This window comes from Mustelus asterias, chromosome 2, assembly GCF_964213995.1.
Source record: "Mustelus asterias chromosome 2, sMusAst1.hap1.1, whole genome shotgun sequence".
NCBI classification, from domain to species: domain Eukaryota; kingdom Metazoa; phylum Chordata; class Chondrichthyes; order Carcharhiniformes; family Triakidae; genus Mustelus; species Mustelus asterias.
The window spans coordinates 105869725-105890507 of NC_135802.1; the positions used below are offsets into that span (position 1 = coordinate 105869725).

Here is a 20783-nt window from a genome sequence, read left to right on the forward strand (position 1 = left end):
CCGGGAATCGAACCCGGAACCCTGGAGCTGTGAAGCAGCAGTGCTAACCACTGTGCTACCGTGCCGCCCCGTTTAACCTTTCCTCGCAATTCAACCCTTCACCCCATGAATGAACCTAGTGAACTTTCTCTGAACTGCCGCTAATGAAAGTATAGCCCACCTTAAATAAGGGGACCTAAACTGTATGCAGTATTCAAAGTACAGTCTCACAAACTTCCTGTACAGTTGTAACACAGTAGGGAGTGCTTGTTCAGTGAAACTGACTGGCTGGGAAGCCTTCAGATAGTAAACCGAATAACTGCAGCCCTGTCTTGGTGTGAGGCTATTGGAGTAATTAGGATTGGGCAATAAATGCTGGCCTTGCCATCCCATGAACAAATAACAATGGAATGGACTGTGTGGAAGGAAGAACAACATTGTGGAGGGAGAATGGAAAGCATAGTTTTGGGATGGTAATAAGATGAACAGGATGAGGTTGGGTGTAAGTGCTGAGTGCTCATCAGGAGATGGGAGGAGGTACCAGGAGAGGTGGCATTGAATATGCTGTTCAGGTATTTGATGGGAATATCTGTGGCACCTGAACATGTTATGTTGCTCATCTTTCCGGTCCTCTTGAGGCCCTGGAACCTCTTGGGCCACTGTACCCAAGTTTATGGAACCACACACCTGCTGCTCATTGTCTTATCCTCTCTCATCCATGCCTGCATGGTTTGAGAGGCTGGCCATTCTGTCCCTCCTTGGTAAACATCACCTCACTCATTTGTTCAGATTCCACAGCAGGGTCTCTGAGTAAGAATATAGTGAGGCATGGCAGAGGCAAGTATGGTAGGAGTATGGCAGAGGGTTGGCAATCCATCCCAGGTCTTTCCAATTGTGTGGTTGTTGAAGTTTCATGAATCAATATACAGTTCAGCCAATCTGACCACAGCTCAGATCTCTTTAACTAAATCCTTCCTCTGACAGATTTGGTGCATCACTTTGCTCGTGCTCCATGATTGGTCGGGAATCCTGGAAGCAGATGCTAATACTATAATGAGTTACTCAAAGCCCCATTGACAGAACAAATTGACAGGTTCCCAACCCACCTCCCGCTGCCTGAGGGTCTGTTAGGATATAATTCCAACCTGACCGTAGCCCAGACCATAATATAAAACAATAAATATCTGCATGACCCACATACTCACCCCACACCCACTACAACAATCAGTTCTTTCTATTCTGCTCTACTCATTTTCAATTTAAATCCACTCAGCCAATTTATTCAATAAAGACAAACAGAGGGTAGAATGTTGGGGTCCGGCAGGAATACTCACTCTGGAATACTGATGGTAACAAAAGCATCAATGAGGGTGTCAGCAGCAGATGAGCTGAGACGGAGGCCAAGTCAGGTGATGTTACTGAGATGGAATATGCAGTCTTGGTAATGGTGGGAATATGAGGTCAGAAACTTATCTCAAGGTCAGATGTTACACCAAGATTGCAAACAGACTGGCTTAATATCATACTGTTGCCAGGGAGAGCAATGCAGTCAGTAGGTAGGGAGAGGATCTTTGAGAAGAAACTGAAAATGATTGTTGCAGTCTTCCCAATAATCAACTGGATGAAATTTCTGCCCATCCAGTAGTGAACGTCAAAGAAGCAGTCTGATGCTTCACCTAATTTAGTCTCTCCCCGAGGAAAACTAATCACATATACCTTTCTTCAGGATGTCTTTTATATTGAAGGTCTTATATTAAAGCAAGTTATTGCTATTCCTCTAAGTGAATTTGATAAATAAATAATATTCTATGTATTACTTCTAAGTATCTGCAGTATTTTTGTTACCCACTGTAGCTGAATATTTTTCTTATTGTCTAACAATTTATATATATATATATTATGTATCTATTTGTTGAGTGTTACCATGGTCTCACCGTTGAAGGTAGTTTTCGTCTTGACTGGGATTCCCTACATGTTTTCTTTTCCACAAATAATAAGGTGGTGCCTTTTAACTGGCTCGAAAGCAAACCTTTTTTTTCTGAGACACCCATAAAATGACTCTACCTCACAACGAGCTTTAAAACAAAGAAGCAACAGTGTCGGTCCTGTGCAGACATGCAGTGTAATCAAGTGATTCATGAGAAAAGGAAGACTGAACCTCTTTTACAGAAACAGCAATCTCCCCTAAGGCAAATTTCCTATTCCAGGTGATGAGAGCAGCCCAGTTTAGGTGTGTGTAAGCTAATGTGAGGCATCTTTGTTTTAGAGTATTTTCAGTAATATTGAATTAAAATGCGTCGGTCAATTGAAAAAGAAGTCTGTGTTGGTTCCACGTGGTTTGAACAATGTCAAAGGTTTAACAAATTTGACCCAATTTTATGTGGAAGCTACACAGCCAAGTAATTCCAGTTCCAATTGATTCAGTTTGGGTTTTGAGCCTGTAGCCCAGACAAATTAAATTCAGTCAGTCAATCACTTCTGAAACAGCTGGATTTGATTGGCTAATAAATTTAGTTAAACTTGGGTGAATGATTAAACGAAATCAAAAATGAAATTAAATAGATATTTTGTTCTTTGCCATCCCAACTTTCTGTGTTTACTGTTCTCAATTATTCTATTGGCATGGAACCTCCTAATTTCGGGTTAATTCCAAATGAATATGAAGATGCCACCACTGGTTAAACTAAGAGTAAATTTTCATGCCTGCACTGAAAGCATTTTTTCCTGATACATCTACCTGTGTTGTGATTTTACATAATCCAGTAGCTTCTTTAGGTCTCAGTTGCTATGAGCTGTGTAAATGTGTACTAACCTACTGCTAAGATTGGCATAAACACCAAAACCACAAAGGTAGCAAGCCCTCCTTTTTAAAATCTGAATTATGATCAAAATGATTTCTGCCGCCCAAAAGAGAACAGGCAGTGAATATGTTTCTGCTTGTGCCATCGAGGGAGCTAAAAAACAGGTTTGATTTCATTCAGTCACATCTTTGTCAATCACACTTACTAACGGGGCAAATAACCAGCAAAAAATAATGTAAGATACTGAAAAATATTATGCAATCTCAATTTTTAACTGCTTATTTGGCTCACAGTTGAACCACATGGCGCAGGAAGGTTTAAAATTTGATTTTCTGTATGCACTGAAACATCAGATCTCAGCAGCGATTGGGGTTAAGGAATTACAATTGACCACAACTACGCTGTCTGAGGGAAGATAAAATTGACAAGGTCGCCTGCTCCTGATAGTCATGGAGTGACCCCATTGGAAGTACACACCTGAGAGTGTACAAGCAGAATTTGGTGCATCCTAGGTGCACACCCACCTCTCATCACTCACTGTGCAGAGATCACATGAGAAGAATTGCTGTTGGGGCTAAGTCAAACCCAGCTAGGAGTCAAAAATTTAAGAGAAATAAAAATAGACACTTCCATCCACCTCAAAGGGTTAAAGCAGATTAATGTAAATAAAGGAAGGCTTGATGCATACATGATGCATATGTTCTATGTTTCTATGGGATATGGGTGAAAGGCGGGATCAGAATATTGAATTTGATGATCAGCCATGATTAAAATGAATGGTGGAACAGGTTCGAAGGGCCGAATGGCCTACTCCTGCTTTTATTTTCTATGTTTCTGTGTTAATGAAGAAAGTAGAGATATGTGCAGCAGGGTAAGAGGACAAAATTAGATGGGAGGTAGCTCATATGGAGTATAAACAGTCGCATAGGCCAGTTGGAATAAATAGGCTGTTGTGCTGTTGATTACATTTTATTAAAGGTAAAAGGAGGAAAAATTATCTCAACATTGCAGCATGTAATATCAGTGTTATGGTAGAATACTATTTGTGGTCCTGATGTGGCTCTAATCCCTGGTGATCATCTACATTTTCATGCCATGTTGGGCAGAACTTCCCTTCCAAAAAACTAATGGCATATCGGTGAGAATACCAGAGCGACCTATACCAGTCCATCCAGGCGCTGGACAGCAATCGTCCCACACTCAGTCACGTTTTGGGTGAGTGGTGAATTGCACACCGGTACTGAGGGGGACGGGAACTAAACACACCAGTGAGCCTGGCTGCAACGCACTTGGGTGCTGTTTCACAAGCGCGCCCCAATCTCACAGTGCATTGGCAGCCCCCCTCCCTACCATCACGGACATCGGGACTGCCCCCCCCTTAATTGGCAACATGTTCGCCCTCCCTAACATGGGTCGCTGGAATCAGGGCCCTCCTGATTGGGCCCCCTGCCTGACTCCTGGCATTCCCCCCCCTCCCCCACATCATGACCCCCAACATGCCCCACATCATGCTCCACCCCTGCATGAGCCCCTGCACAATCCCCCTGCATGCCCCCCATCATAAGCCCCACCTCTTTGGCGCTGCCCAATTGGCACTGCCAGTGTGTCTAGTGGGCACTACCCAATGGGCACTGCCTGGCCATATACCTGACCACGCATGGGCTTCAATTGCCTCCAAGCCCCCTGGCGTAGCCACTGTGCCCGGTCTCCGCTAGTGGAGACCAGTAGTGAGTCTTGCCGTTCTCGTGCTGCACTTGAAGGTCAGAAGGACGGTAGAAGGGGGGGAGAATCCAGCATTTTAAATATACTAATTGGCTTTGTGCTCTTTCTGAGCTCGATCCGGTTTGTGACATTGGAAAGGGACTGGGATGATTGTAAACTGTTTGGCACTGGGCGCAGAGCTGACTTTAGACCTGCATGCTATTTTCCGAGATCAACGCGATCTGCGCCAGGTGTGGCATGATCTGAAAATTTCCCCGGTTATGTTATAGATTTACTGGGTAGTTCCTGTTAAGTGTGTAGATATTAAAACATAGAAAGAAAAGAACAGGCTAACAGTACATGTGATAATGATCCAATTAATGTATGCTTCACATCACAAGTCCAGATATATCACTGACTGACAATCAATAACTGATAAATTCTCAAGTCCGTTAAACATGAAATTTCACCTCCTGCCCCTGTCAAAATAGAAACAGTATTTTGAGATATTCCTATCCATCTTTTGATTTCACTCCATATCAAAACATGCAAGGATAAGATTTTGATAGTGATCAAAAATCTTCTAAAATCAGTAGCACCGATATTACACAGACAGCTATATTTTAAATTAATTGTAAATCACATGAATACTGGAAGCCACTTACATCACTCAATTGACCATCTAGGGTATTAAAACAAGATGAAACAGCTGTCTTGGCAATATACTGGTTTAGTGCACCAAAGCTCCGTGCCCCAGCGTAGAAAGGTACAGGTTCGCCCTTAAAATTAATTGCGCAGCAATTTACACAGTATATCAGGTTGATGTACTTACATTTCCTCACAAGACACAAAAGCAAATTGGTCAGGAGAATAGGGGTGAGAGTTGGGGGGAAGGTTACTGGTGCCATTCCACTTTCTTGGGTCTGCTAAGAGAGTGTCACTGGCAGAGGTGTAGCAACAAACTGTCTCCCTGAATCCCCATTAAAGAATAGGATGGTTGTCGTTTCAAAGTTTATTTTAAAAATTAATTGCAAAATATACAGTGAATTGGAAATCTCACAAAGCAGCTGTTTTCGAGTTTTACTGAAAACCAGCAATAGAATGCTTGGAATTTTTTCATTATATGCCTTTGCGGGCTGCCTTTTTATTTTGGAATTAATATTCAGTTTCCTTCCTAGGTTTTATTATCTCTGATTTTGGTCATCTTAACGAAAACAGGCTAAGAAAGAACTATGAGTATTCACGGGTTCCAGGATAGCTTCAACCACCTGGAACTTACTCTAACCCAAAAGGAAAAGATTGTAAAAATAGGAGGTGTGTGGAAAAGGGGACACCTTCTGCACAGTGCCAATAGTATTTAGATTAAGGCAAATTACAGCAAAATAACATTATGGATTGTTGTACTTTGACTGCTTTCCAGCAATGTTATAAACAATCTCTAGAGCAAAACTGAAAATAATGAGAGAGAAGAATTAACAGAAAACGCAGAAAGAAACAGTTAAAGTTGCTTTGCAGTGGGAAGCACCATTGAAAAGCTTCTTTGTTTCATACTGCCTGAGAATAGCTTAAATAGAATTATGCTTCTTGTTGGACTTGCCCCACTAAGACTGTTCTTAAGTGGGCGGCTCAGATCATTATCTTGGCAGTTCTCAAATTAAATTATTGCAGAATTGCTCCCAGCCACCTGGAACCAACAAGTTTTTCCTACAGTAAGCTTAATTTGCATTATGTCTCGTATAGGTGTCTTTATGTCAGCAGTAAGTTGAGAAAACCGCACAGTCCAAGTTTTTATATCTTTTTTACGCAGTTCTCCTTCAGAACAAGTATTTTAATTTCTGTGAACATTTGAACAGAATTAATCCCACATGTGCACTCAATGAGACAAAAACTTAAACCATTTTAAAACTCTGTATAACAAGACAGATCAGTTTTCATCAGTTTACATTTTTTAATGCATTACAGTTTGTAAGGTCTTTTGTTACAAACAAGGCTGCCAAACTCCTCGAGAAGTGCATTAACACTTTACGGCTAAAGAGCTGCAAAGATTGACTGACTCGGATAAGTCACTGGTCACAGCCAGCTGCTAGCCACTGACAAGTGTCAGGCTAATCCCCAAGAGACCAGGTGAATACTTTGAAACCCTGCCCTTTACTCTCAGATTACTGAGCTAACTCGGAGCTTAGGCATTACATCATTGTATATAGGATTGTTCACCGGACCTTTACTCTGTCAATTCACATGCCGGCAAATCTCTAGCACTAACTTAGTAGAATAATAAGACAAAACCAAATCTCAACATGTTGTGACAACTATGGCAAAGTTACTACACCAAGTGAAATGATCCAAAAGATAATATTTGTAAAGATTAAAAATCTGCTCAATAACTAGCAAATGAAAGTTGAAAATTGATAACAAACCTCATGGACATCACTGAGCTTGAATTCCCTGCTGATGTACAGAACATGAGAGCACAGTGTACATGAAGGATAAGAGCCAAGGCTTAACTAGCCCGTGTGAGTCATATCCTTCCCATCTGACTCCCTGCCAGGCAATGATGTAATGCACTGGCCACTCTCCCCAGCTCAGCACTATGAAGTCACCACTATATCTGGCAAGCCCGAAGTAAACTTAATGTAACCAAAACAACCCCAGGCCAAGTTCCAGACATACAGAGACTTGGTGGTGCTATTACCATTGGAAACGGGATAAACAGACAGAGAAACAGTGCTGCCTCAAAGAAGCAGCAGCTGTTTAAAGTTCAGAATAAACACTTTGAGCAGCATAAGTGATTTATTGGTTTTAATCAGAATCAAGATAGAGTGAACAGAAATGCAATGTGCACAGTACCCCTATTTCACTCCAAGAAAATTCAGATAAAATAAACCATGACAAGCTTTAACAGCCAGTTTGAGGTTAAGTAGAATATGTTCTAGCGAGTTTAGTTGCATCAAGTTTCTTGTTATGAATTAAAACTAGATTTTGTGCTGTGGAATTCATTACACAATTATTGAAAATGTTAACAGAAGAGAAATATGATTACTTAACCGCTTCATCAAGGGAAAGAAAACAGCAATTTTAGTGTGTTCCCCATCAAAAATGATGGAGCATTTTCTTTTTTTAAAATGAACTGAGCTGATTTTATTTATTTATATAAAGTTACACAGTCTTCTCAAATGCTATTTACAATCCATACCTCGAATTGTACAATTTAAAAGTTAACGTTTATTTATTAATGCTGCAATGAAGTTACTGTGAAAATCCCCTAGTAGCCACACTCCGGCACCTGTTCGGGTACACTGAGGGAGAATTTAGCATGGCCAATGCACCTAATCAGCACATCTTTCGGACTGTGGGAGGAAACCGGAGCATCCGGAGAAAACCCACGCAGACACTGGGAGAATTTGCAGATACCGCACAGTGACCCAAGCGGGGAATTGAACCCAGGTCGCTGGCACTGTGAGGCAGCAGTGCTAACCATGGCGCCACCATGCTGCCAAAATACAATAAGTAATAAATACTAATTGGCCTGGAAATTGTCAATATTAGCAATTAAATGCTTCGTGTATTTCTAGGACATCCCTCTGTTCATTATTTTAACCAAGGTGTCTTTTCATTTAAAATAAATGGGTTCATATCTATATCAAAATAGTGGACATAAAGGTGTCAGCGAATGCTGAATGTTGATAACAGTAACATCGAGCCATCCAAGTAAATACTGTATTTTAAGTTATTCTACATTCCTCAAACCTGATCATTGTGAATGCAAATATCTTCATAAATAAATTAGTTTTGTGAAATAGCACAATTTTGGTGGGAAATTGCAAAATTCTACTGCCAATTCAGAGCCTCACTAGACGCAAAGAAAAAAATCATGGAAACGAGGGCACCCTATTGCAACTTTATCTCAAACCTACTTTCAAAACTAGGGAAGCTTCAGCTCAGCAGCAGAGCTTTTCATTTTCTAATATTTGCATCTAGTCCTTCTAAAATTATAAAAAGTGTGAAAAGTTATATTAGTCTACTCACAATCAACTTATTTGCAGTATTAATAACTTCATAGTGGATGAACCTATTACCACTTGGCTGTAACAAAAGGCCTAGCTTACATGCTGTAACTCTTGCCCTTTCACCAAAGCCTCTGCATCTAACTATAGATTACATTATAATTTATATCATTACAGATTACATTACCTGCTGCGCCCAAATTGCCAAATTACTGGTGCAATTTGTATTGTCCAGTTCCATTTTAGTCTCTTCTCTAATTCATCTTGTACCTTCTTCTCCTTGAGTAATTCACCTTGTTAGTTCCTCACGCTTCAATCCAAATCATCAACTGCCTCCCTCCCAAAACTTAGGGAATCTTTGTCAAAGATATCTCTTTCCTTCTCTCTTTCCTTACCCTCTGTGCTGAGCAACTCTTCTTCAGTGATTTTAACATAATCTAAACTCCCCTAACCTCTTCTTCTCCGACTTCCCGAACATCCTGCTCCCACAAAATCTCACCCTTCACATAGCATTAGCCACCACATTCGCAGCCAGTATTACACCTCTCAATTCCTACACCTCTCAATTCCCTACAATCACCCCACTGGCAAAATTGAAATCAATGACTATTACGGTGAAAACTCTCCACTGGCTGGAGTCATACCTAGCACAAAAGTAGATGACTGTGGTTGTCGGAGACCAATAACCTTAGTCCCAGGACATCACGAGAGGATTTTCTCAGGGTAGGGTCCTAGGCTCAACCATCTTCAACTGATTCATCAATGATTTTCCCTCTATCATATGGTTAGAAGTAGGAATGTTCACTGATGATTGCACAATGTTCAGCACCGTTTGAGGAGATAGTGGTTTAATGGTAATGTCTCTGGACTAGTAATGCGGAGGTCTGAGTTAATAAAAACAGAAACTCAGCCGATCTGACAGCATCTGTGGAAACAGAATAGAGTCGTGCAGACTCAAAACGTTGGCTTTATTCTCTCTCCACAGACTCTGTCTGACCTGCTGAGTTTCTCCAGCATTTTCTGTTTTTGTTTCAGATTCCAGCATCCGCAGTATTTTGCCTTTTGCTTGCGTTAATACACTGGCAACACAGGTTCAAATCTGATCACGGCTGGTGGAATTTAAATTCAGTTAATAAATCTGGAATTAAAAGCAGGTTTCAGTAATGATGACTGTGACACCATTATTGATTGTTGTTAAAGCCCATCTGGTTCACTAATGGCGTTAGGAAAGGAAGTCTGCCATCCTTATCTGGTCAAGCCTACATGTGACTCCAGACTCATGGTAATGAGGTTCACTCTTAACTGCCCTCTGAAATTGCCCAGAATACCATTCAGTTCAAGGGCAATTAGGGATGGGCAACAAATGCTGGCCATTCTGGTGATGTCCACATCCCATTAAAAAAATAAAGAAAAATCCTAAGATACTGATTCATGTCCAGATGCAGCAAGATTTGGGCAACATTCAGACTTGGGCCACACAAGTGTCACACCATCTCCAACAAGAGAAAAAACAATCATCTACCCTCGACATTTAATGGCTCAATGGTGTTACCATTATTGAATTTGCCTCTATTAATATTCTGAGGCTATTGCTGACCAAAAACTGAACTGGATGAACCACATAAATAGTCTGGGAATTCTGAGGCAAGTAACTTATATCGGACTCTGATAATCGTGTCCGCCATCTACAAGGCACAAGTCAGGAATGTGATGGAATACTTTCCAGTTACCTGGATGAGTGCAGCTCAAACAATTCTCAAGAAGCTCAACAGGGACCACCAACTCAAACATTCACTTCCTCCACCACCATGTACGGCAGCTGCACTGAATAATATATACAAGATGCATTGCAGCAGCTCTCCATTGTTCCTTCAATAGCACCTTCCAAATTTGTGATCACTACCATCTAGAAGGACAAGAGCAGCAGGCAGGAGTTCCCCTCCTGACACACCATCCTGACTTGGAACTATATCGCTATTCTTTCACTGTCATTGGATCAAAATCCTGAAACTCCCTTCCTTACAGCATTGTCTGTGTACCTACAGCAAGTGGGAAGCAAAAGTTCAAGAAGGTGGCTCACCTATACCTTCTCAAGGGCAATTAACGATGGACAACAGATGTTAGCCTTGTCAGCTACACCCACATTCCACAGAAGAATTTTTTTTTTTTAAAGTTTTTTTGTTTTGATATCTGGTAGGCCTTTCCTTGTCTTCTTTATCAGACTTTTATATTTGACTTCCTCAACTTCTGGTCTCTCAAATTTTACTTTAACACCCTCCCTTGTAATGCTGTATTGACCTCCTCATCTCAGCTTTCCAAACCACACATTCCTGCAAAGCTCTCACTTTGACACCCTTAAATCTGATTATACAAATTTGAGCACAGCTAGCACAAAACCAGATTCTTCATCAGCAGAACTGATTGAACCATATTAAACTGAATCCTGAAGAGCAAGCGCAATAGCTCAAGGTATACAAATGGTTTGAGTGGGGTATTGCAAGCATTATACTAAATTTGTCAAAGACTTAAGATAGGAGGTTTTGCAAAGAGTAAGGGACTAAGGCTACTGTAAAAGATCAAAGAAGGACATTCACAGGTTAGTGGAATTGGCAGATAGCGGACAGTTTCAATTTAATGCAGAATAATGTGAGGTAATGTATTTTGTGAAGGAAAGCAACAGCTTGATTTATATAGTGTCTTTAATGTAGTAAAATGTTCCAAGGCACTTCACAGGAATGTAATTGGACAAAAATTAGCAGCAAGCAAAAGAAGGAAACATTATGACTGCTTGGTCAAAGGGGTAGGTTTTAAGAGAGAAGTGGAAAATTTTAAGGAAGGAATTCCAGAGCTTAGGCGCAAGACAGTTGGAGACACATCTAGAAAAACAAAAATTTGTTATATACAGTCAAAGAGAAAGTGCTAAATGTAATGAAGGAACACAGAGACCTAGAAATGCAAACACATAACTACTGAAAGCTATATAGGATATACAACACAGAAAGTAACTAATTGGCCTAACTAACTAGTAAATGCTGGACTTGAGCCCCTGCCTTCATCCTTCCTCATCTGTCAGCACTAACCTCAAGTCCCTTCTCCTTCGTAAGCTTTTCCACCTTCCGCCTTAAATGCATCTGTGCTATTTGCCTCAATTACTCCCTTATTTGGCAGCAGATTCCATGTACTCAAAAGAGTTGAATAAAGACATTTCTTCAAATTCCCCATTTGATTTCTTGGTGGCTATCTTAGAAAGAATCATAGAAATCCTACAGTGCAGAAACAGGCCATTCGGCCCATCAAGTCTGCACCGACCACAATCCCACCCTGGCCCTACTCCCATATCCCTACACATTTACCTGCTAATCCCTCTAACCTACGCATCTCAGGACACTAAGGGGCAATTTTAGCATGGCCAATCAACCTAACCCGCACATCTTTGGACAATACCTTATTTTGACAGTTTCCAGTTTTAGTCTTCCCAAAAGTGGAAACATTCTCATCATGTCTACTCTACCAAATCCTTTCACAAATTCATGAATTCTCGAATTCATCCCTCAGCCATAGAGATCCAACCTGTTCACCCTTTCCTGTTAGGTATCAGCTTGCATTTCTTGCATCACCTTTATACATCTCTTTTGAACCCTCTCCGGTGCCTCTACATTGCTTTTGTAATATGGTGAACAGAACTGTAGGCACTACACCAAGACAGAATTTGTTGGGCTCCCATTAGCGATTTTGCAGGTAGGGGACCTGTAAAATTCCCTGGGTGATTTTCCTGCTACCTTCCCACCTGTGCCCCTACTAGTCTGCAATTTTACAGGTGCAGTCAAGGCCCGGAACAGTTCACCCTCACCCCAATTGAGGTCCTTAAGTAGCTAATTAATGGCCACTTAAGGGCCACTTCCTGCCCCAGCTTCAATTATGAGACACGCAGGAGGGGTTCAGGCATGGGGAGGAAGCCTAGCAGGTAATACTACTCTTGCCTCAGGGTTGGGGTGCTCTGGACACCTTTCAAGATTGGTGCCACTCCCTTAGGTCTGGAGCATTGTATGCTCTGTCCCCGCCTGTTCTTCAGATAGCAAGCCCCCCTCTCCCACCCGCCCCCCCAACCCCCCCACCACCACCACCACCTTGGCCTTCCCCTCCACTCCTCACCATGAGACGTGAACTTCATCACTGACTCTGGGCACTGCTTGGTGGCACTGCTGAAACTACAGAATTGCCTGTGCAGTGGACAATGGGGAACCTGTGGATGTGGTGTATCTGGATTTCCAGATGGCATTTGACAAGATGCCACACCAAAAACTGCTACATAAGATAAAGGTGCACGGTGTTACAGGTAATGTATTAGCATGGATAGAAAATTGTTAACTAACAGAAAGCAAAGTGTGGGGGTAAATGGGTGTTTTTCTGGTTGGCGATCCGTGACTAGTGGTGTGCCTCAGGGATCAGTGTTGACCGCAATTGTTTACGATTTACATAGATGATTTGGAGTTGGGGACCAAGTGTAGTGTGTCAAAATTTGCAGATGACACTAAGATGGGTGACAGAGCAAAGTGTGCAGAGGGCGCTGAAAGTCTGCAAAGGGATATAAATAGTCTAAGTGAGTGGGCGAGGGTCTGGCAGATGGAGTACAATGTTGGTAAATGTGAGGTCATCCATTTTGGTAGGAATAACCCCAAAATGGACCATTATATAAATGGTAAAAAATTGCAGCATGCTGCTGTGCAGAGGGACTTGGGTGTCCTTGTGAAGGAATCTCAAGGAGTTGGGTTTGTCGGTGCAGCAGGTAATTAAGAAGGCAAATGGAATTTTGTCCTTTGTTGCTCGAGGGATGGAGTTTAAAAACAGTGAGGTTATGTTGCAACTGTATAAGGTGCTGGTGAGGCCACAGCTGGAGTACTGTATACAGTTTTGGTCTCCTTATTTGAGAAAGGATATACTGGCATTGGAGGGGGTGCAGAGGAGATTCACTAGGTTGATCCTGGAGTTGAGAGGATTGGCTTATGAGGAGAGATTGAGTAGACTGGGGCTATACTCATTGGAATTCAGAAGAATGAGGGGAGATCTTATAGAAACATATAAGATTATGAAGGGAATAGATAAGATAGAAGCAGGGAAGTTGTTTCCACTGGCGGGTGAAACTAGAACTAGGGGGCGTGGCCTCAAAATAAGGGGAAGCAGATTTAGGACTGAGTTGAGGAGGAACTTCTTCACACAAAGGGTTGTGAATCTGTGGAATTCCCTGCCCAGTGAAGCAGTTGAGACTACCTCATTGAATGTTTTTAAGGCAAGGATAGATAAATTTTTGAACAGTAAAGGAATTAAGGGTTATGGTGAGCGGGCGGGTAAGTGGAGCCGAGTCCACGAAAAGATCAGCCATGATCTTATTGAATGGCGGTGCAGGCTCGAGGGGCCAGATGGCCTACTCCTGCTCCTAGTTCTTATGTTCTTAATCAGATTGGTCAGAGAACTCTGAAGTGGGACTGCTGCCCAAGTAAGGGGCAGAAGTCCTGCTTTCTGCCAATTAACATGCCTCAGCGTATTAAATAGATTCAGGGCATCTCTGATAGGCAGGGATATGTTCCCCACAGACCTCTCCAGTTGTGGGATGGGAAAGACTGCTTTCCAAAACATTCTGCCTTGAGTGTGGCCTAACAAATGTTCATTACAAGTTTAGCATAACTTCTCCACTTCTCTGCCTGGTTCTCTTTGGTTATGGCCTTATTGGTCTGTATCATAACTTTCAGTGGTTTATGTATTTATACCCCCAGATCCTTTTGCTCTTTAATCCAATTTAGATACTTACTTCCCAAGTATGAGACATCCTATTTTCTTACCAAAATTTGATATCTCATATTTATCTTTTCCAACTATATGCTCAATTAGATGTTTTGTACTTTGTTTCAGTTGTTGAATCTGCAAAAATTGTTTGTGTTTTATAATTAAGGACATAGGCATGGTGCAAAAGCAAAGAAATTGTAATAAATTAAAAATATAGTCAATTTCATCCATTGTGTGTGTCTGCACTCTAAGTAGCTAATGCCACATGATATTGAGAGGTCAAATTGCCTAAGTATTTTTGAAGGGCACCTGATGCTTAGTGCAGAATGCAGAATGAACAGAGGTCACATAATCTTCAGTTCCTGATGTTACATTTTGGTCACAATGTAAATTCCTATGTCACAGAATGGAAATTGACTATATAAAGTTGCCATGCTATAACTGCAGCCTCCTGCTAATTGTAATGGTACAGCATTTCACTTTAACACCTCTCCGCTCCTTAGCTTGTACTCCAGAGAAACTTCAATGATGCGAACGGGGCTACTTCTACTTTCCAAATTGCTCTAAGTTCTGCAACTTAACTAAGTATTATCTACCACTTTAAAAGCAAACTGAATTAAATCAATGTGAACTGACTCAAATACCCACTGTTGTGCTGTAGTTAACACGTGACCTCGATTCCTTGGTATCACCACAGGTGACTGACTAATATCTGTACTAAAATCTAGTATCTGTTTTCTATGTGCGTTAATCTTATTTTTCAATTCACAATTTTTGAGTAACATTTCAAATATCAATATTTATAAAGTAACACTTAAAAGGTGTTGATATTTTATTGTCACATTGCTGATTGACTAAAAGTAAACCACAACAAGCAACCAATTTAAAATGGCCAATCAGAAGAATCTAATACTTTAAAAAAATAGAAATGTAAACCAATTGATTCAATACAAGCAGTTAAATAAAATTTCAACCCTTTTTTTCAGTAAGTGAAATTACTAATGTCCAAAAATAGTGTTTCAAACAAATCTAAAAATCCTATATTTCGTTATTATCTTGATTAAATTTACTCACAAAATTTTGTCTCTATTAATGCCATTTTAAAAGATTTCTCTTGAATGCCCCAGCCTGTCTCAAAATCCTGGGCTCTGACTGGAGAATTTTAGTGAATTACCAGTCACACCTGAATTTGTGTAATTTGAAGAATATCACAACATGTATCAAAAAACTGCAAACTTCGTAGCATATTGCCACTTGCTCTATAGCTTCAATTCTGCAGGCAAGTCTACTATGTGGTACTTCATCAAGCACATTTTAGAAGTCCATATGTATCACATTAATGCGTTACTCTCATCAACCACTTCTGTTACTCTGTCAAAAAACTCAATCAAGTTTGTTAAACATAATTTGCTTTTAACAAATCTGTGCTTAATTAATCCATACTTGCACAAGTGACTGTTAAACTTGTCCGGTGTATCATTTGTAAAACATTTTGCAGCACAAATCTTCGTGATTGTGCTGCAAAATCACAAAGCCTGGCCAATACTTGCTGGGTTTATCCTTACATTATTTTTTCAACAAAGGTGCAACATTTGTTATTCTCCAGTCTTCTGGCATGAATCCTTATCTAAGGAGAAATTGAAGATTATGACCAATACCTCTGTAATTACAAATCTTAATTTCCTCAACATCCTCAGACTCATCCCATCTGGTCCTGTTGCTTTAATGGCTTAGATCTTTGTGGAATTGTGGAGAGTCCATGGCATATCCAAATGGCACAGGAAAACTGGATTTGGAAGTCCCACACCCGTTTCTGACAGATACTATTTTCACCAGTAGGAAAATGGGAGCAGGATGTGACTCACACCTGGGCAAATCTGAATTCAGAAGGGCCATTTGAAATCAGTGCTGATCAAACAGACCCATTTATCACTGGAATGAGGGCCTTATTCCGTATTGAGTTACAATTTTTTAGAGCAGACGTAAATGTTTGTGAAGGGTAGATAAGGTCTATGCAACTGTCAAACTGGCAAGTTATTTAGATCACCTGCCTGTTAAATTTTAAAAAGAAACAGCCTGTCCATACTGAAAAAAATCTGTGCTCGCAGTTTCAGTCGGTATTTGTTGACATCACTCTAAATGCTAACACTATAGCATTATTATTGCTTGACTGCTTACACAACCTATCATCATTACTGTGGGAGGCTGTAGGTTCACAGCTTGATTGACAGCTTCAAGAGGCTATTAAAGGATTATTTCACTTTGCTGTGGGGTTATGAATACAAATATAGTTTTATATGGGACTTGCGGGGATTTAAGTGTATTGAATGAGCTGCTATGAATGAGAGGTTTTATAATAATTTCGATTGTAATCAATAATTAGAACTTTATTTTATTTTTTCTCAGCATGGCTCCTGAGCTTGACACGATACTGGTGTGTTGACTAAGAGAGTGTAAGGGAAAAGGTGGTTGGGTGAGGGGCATGAGTTAGCATGAGTTGGCATTGAGTTGCTATCGGGGCTATTAGAGAACATGGAGATGAGTGGGGGCTCATGAGTTGGCTATAAGTTCACCTAGGGGCTAAAAGGCACAATTGGGATGAGTGAGAGTAATGGGTTGGCACAAATTTGGCATTGGGCTATAAAGGAACATAGGGATGAATGGGGCACAGAGGTTAGCCAGGAGGGTATGAGGAGCCACTGGAAGTGTATGGTGGGTCATTGGTTGGCATGGAGGTTATAAGGGGCCATTGTGACTGGGTGGAGAGGCATAGGTTGACATTGAAGGCACTATGGGGCACTGGAGTGGGTGGAGGGTATGAGAGCCATTTGGGTGGATGGAGGGGTGTGGATAAGCAAATAATTCCTACAGTGCAGAAGAGACATTCGGCCCATCGAGTCTGCATTGATTCTCTGACGGAGTATCTTACCCAGGCCCACTCACCAGCCCTATCCACATAACTCCATGTTTCCCATGCCTAACCCATCTAACCTACACATCTTTGGACACTAAGGGACAATTTAGCATGCCAATGCACCTAACCCACACATCTTTGGACTGTGGGACGAAACCGGAGCACCCAGAGGAAACCCACACAAACACAGTCAACCAAGGCTAGAATTGAACCTGGGTCCTTGGCACTGTGAGGCAGCAGTGTTAACCACTGTGCCACCATGCCACCCGCGTGCATAGATAATGAGGCGTGCATGGAAGAGGCATGGGGAATGGATGTGAATGTGAGGGCTAGAGAGCCCAATATCAAAACGCAACTTGGATGAAGTGTCAGAGAGCTAAGGCAGGCATTATAGCTAGTGTGCTTCGGTGCTCAACAGCTGCTGTGGCCACCTTCAATCTGTGTCCAATGATGGCAGGCCAATTCCAGCATGCACCCTCCCCTGGAAAAAGATCCCGTAATTTCCGACTACTTTTCCCGAGGTGGTGCAACCAGCTGGAAAATTTCCCAACTCTGAGCAGCCGTCTCGGGAGAGATAATTCAAGCCATTAACTTTAAGTACAGCCAGCCAGCTTTTCTTATCACATCCTCTACATCAATTTTTTACCCATCCTATATTTCAATTACCTCCTCTTTCACTATGACGGGAGTTGGAAATCAATTTACCAAGTCTTTTTCTGTGTATTTCCAATTCAAGTACCCCATACAGTTTAAGTACCTCTGATTTGTAACGAAGACATCTGGGGGTTAGTTAACACTGATCACAAACTCAACTGCATTAGCCATACTGTGGCTACAAAAGCAATTCAAAAGTTGGGAATCCTGCGGCAGGTAACTCACCATCTACAAGGCAAAATACTCTACATTTGCCTGAAATGAGGGCAGCTCCAACTACATGTTAATATGAACGTTTAAATTACATATGTAACTCTTAATGGTGTGATTAATTATTTCTTCAGAATTAGAGGTAGATTTGGGCAGAGTTTCATCTCGCCATACTGACTTTGAAATATATAATTGTTCCTTCACTGTCGCTGTATCAAAATCTTGGGCCTCGCTTCCTAACAGCACATGGACTGCAGTGGTTCAATAAGGTGGTTCACCATCACCATCTCAAGAGAAATTAAGGATGGGTAATAAACGCTGGCCTGGCCAGTAGCCTCCACATCCTGCCAACCAATAAGTAAAAAACAGGTTCTTCAGGTGTAATATACTACAACAAACAGGTAAAAGTCATGATGTGGAAACAGGCCACTTGACCCAATAAGTCCATGTCTGTGTTTACTTTCCATGCGAAAAAATATTCCTAATTGCATATGTCCACCCTGTTCCCTTTTTACTTTATTCTCTTTTCCTCTATCCACCTAACTATTCTGATCTTGAAAACTGCGTGTTGTGCAAACAAAAGAAAAATGGGCGACTTAAGTTCTCCACTTCCATGTAGATGTTTGTTAGTTTGATTCTCACAAATACATCAATCAAAGTTTACAGAATTCCAGTATTTCTTAGCTGGACTGCTGAATATTGGTTGACAGGCAAGTTGGATTGGACGAAAGAAAAACTTTCTGTGAAACAACAAACATTAACATCCATTATTTTAACTTCCAAAAAAAGCATGTATTTGAGTCTTGCAAGTGAAATTTCTGGGCTGCCTTATTCAAAATTACATATTTTTAAACAGTCAATTTGTAATTACTTTGGGTCTTTACCTATATTTACTATTACTTATACTTCTGATCAATTGATGTTATAACAAAATTTTGCATAACTACGCAATTGCATTCATATTAAATAAAATTGCGAGCCTTCCAATTTGAGTTTATCAAGATTATGTTAACATTGTCCAAAATTTACTCAACAAAACTTTTCACAAAAGACATTTAACTCCTTTTCACACAGAGCCTGAGCAGTAAACTGAGTCTGCCCATTGTGCAAGTTGAAATGGTTTTAGTACAAAACCAAAATCCTGAGCTGGGTGCTGCAGAGAAAATATGTGGCGGGTGTTACTGATTACATGCTCCATTGAATCACATAAGGTTCAGTGTGCTTTTGTAAGGTCACATTGTTACAGGTCATATGCTCCCACAGTGCACATATTCTGTACAGTGAAAATCAACAAGCCTTCATTATGTTTGTTTGATTTGTGTATAATATAGTGACTATGGAATGTTAAATTCAACATTACTGCAAATTTCTTGTTATTAATAGTTAAAGAGAATTTTAGAAAGATAAATCTCAGATGAGTCAAGTTATTATTGCTACATTTGAATCATTTACTGAACAAGAAAACATATTGTTTCACTTAGTCACAATGATCAAATTTTAAATTCAAACCTGCATTATATCCCCTTTGATTTAATTGAGCAGTTATGAAACTCTAAGTGATCTGAAATGAAATTTAGAAATTCAGCAATTAGCTTTCATTGAATATGTTAAAAAAAGCTTTGCAATATTAAGACCACATTTAGAGCTCAGCACAATTTTCTTCTGGGAGCTGGAGTTTGGTCCTAAAAATGTAAGCTCTTTCCAAGTAAATAATGGTTAAAATTTATGAATGAGAAACTGCCTAAATAAATTAACTATGAGGTAAAGTTCACCAATCACATCTTTGACTACAAAGGAAAGTTGTTGAAACAGTTGAAGTAAACTGTGAATGCAATGTGTCATAAACTACCATCAGAGGACATTTGTGCCAGGGTTTCCCCACGACATTGCTTTATTAAAGAAAAGAGACATACTTGAGAAAACAAGTGGAATAAGTAATAAATAAATAAGAAGAGTTCAGGTCTAGCAATAGCCATCCAATATGTTTTTCAAATGTGTTAAATTGCATCTGCGTTTCTCCTTTCAAGAGGGTAGCCTGCCAAGTCTGAACTTTTAACAATAGGAATTAGTGCTGAATCCAAATTGGTCTAAATGAGGAAGAGTGTAGAAATTTGCCTGAATAATCAATAAACAATCAGAATTTTGATCCAAATCAGACCATTGTGATTTGTACATTTCAAAAATGCAGTTTTCCTCGGTGTCATCTGCATCTCAGTAGTATCACTTTATCAGTCTGGTATACTTGGTTGCTGACAATTTTAGATATCATCCATTAAAAAATAAGTCTCCCAAATGTTTTTTTGTTAATGTGCTTACTTCCTGAGTCCATTATTTGTGCTGATCTATCAGCTGATTCTCTCATAGCTTAACAGTAGGAATGCAATTATATGGTAATCCTGTATACTGATGTGCCTGGTTCCTGAGTGGTCTAATGACATAAATAATTCCTTGGTAATTTAGTGTATAACAGCAGGCCAGCTTAACCTTCTCTCTAATTTTCCTTAACTAATGGGAACCATCTTACCTGCAATTTTTCCTTCCCTGAGACTTGACCTAGATTAGAACCTTACATAGTCAACACTAAGGACAAACTATTGTTTTGCTGCTCTAATATCACAGAAACATGCTAAACCACTTGTCTATGAATATCATATGATTGATAGCACTTATGTTCAGACAGCTGCAATTGCTCAAATGTCAACCTACTTGGGCTAGCACAAAAAGCACTGGTAGGATCCA

At 40.4% G+C, this 20783-nt stretch overlaps 1 protein-coding gene across 4 annotated transcripts in view; it reads right to left on the bottom strand.

Annotated features, from left to right (window-relative positions):
- Positions 1-20783, bottom strand: part of creb5b (cAMP responsive element binding protein 5b) — a 353679-nt gene that overhangs the window by 189066 nt on the left and 143830 nt on the right. The window contains exon 1 of one of the 4 annotated variants that reach the window (XM_078239768.1): positions 6899-6943. The exons of the other annotated variants lie outside the window; for them this stretch is intronic. Coding sequence (XP_078095894.1) covers positions 6899-6909 — 11 coding nt within the window. The 5' untranslated portion in view covers positions 6910-6943. Of the gene's footprint in view, positions 1-6898; positions 6944-20783 lie in introns of those variants that run through there. 4 annotated transcript variants of the gene reach the window in all.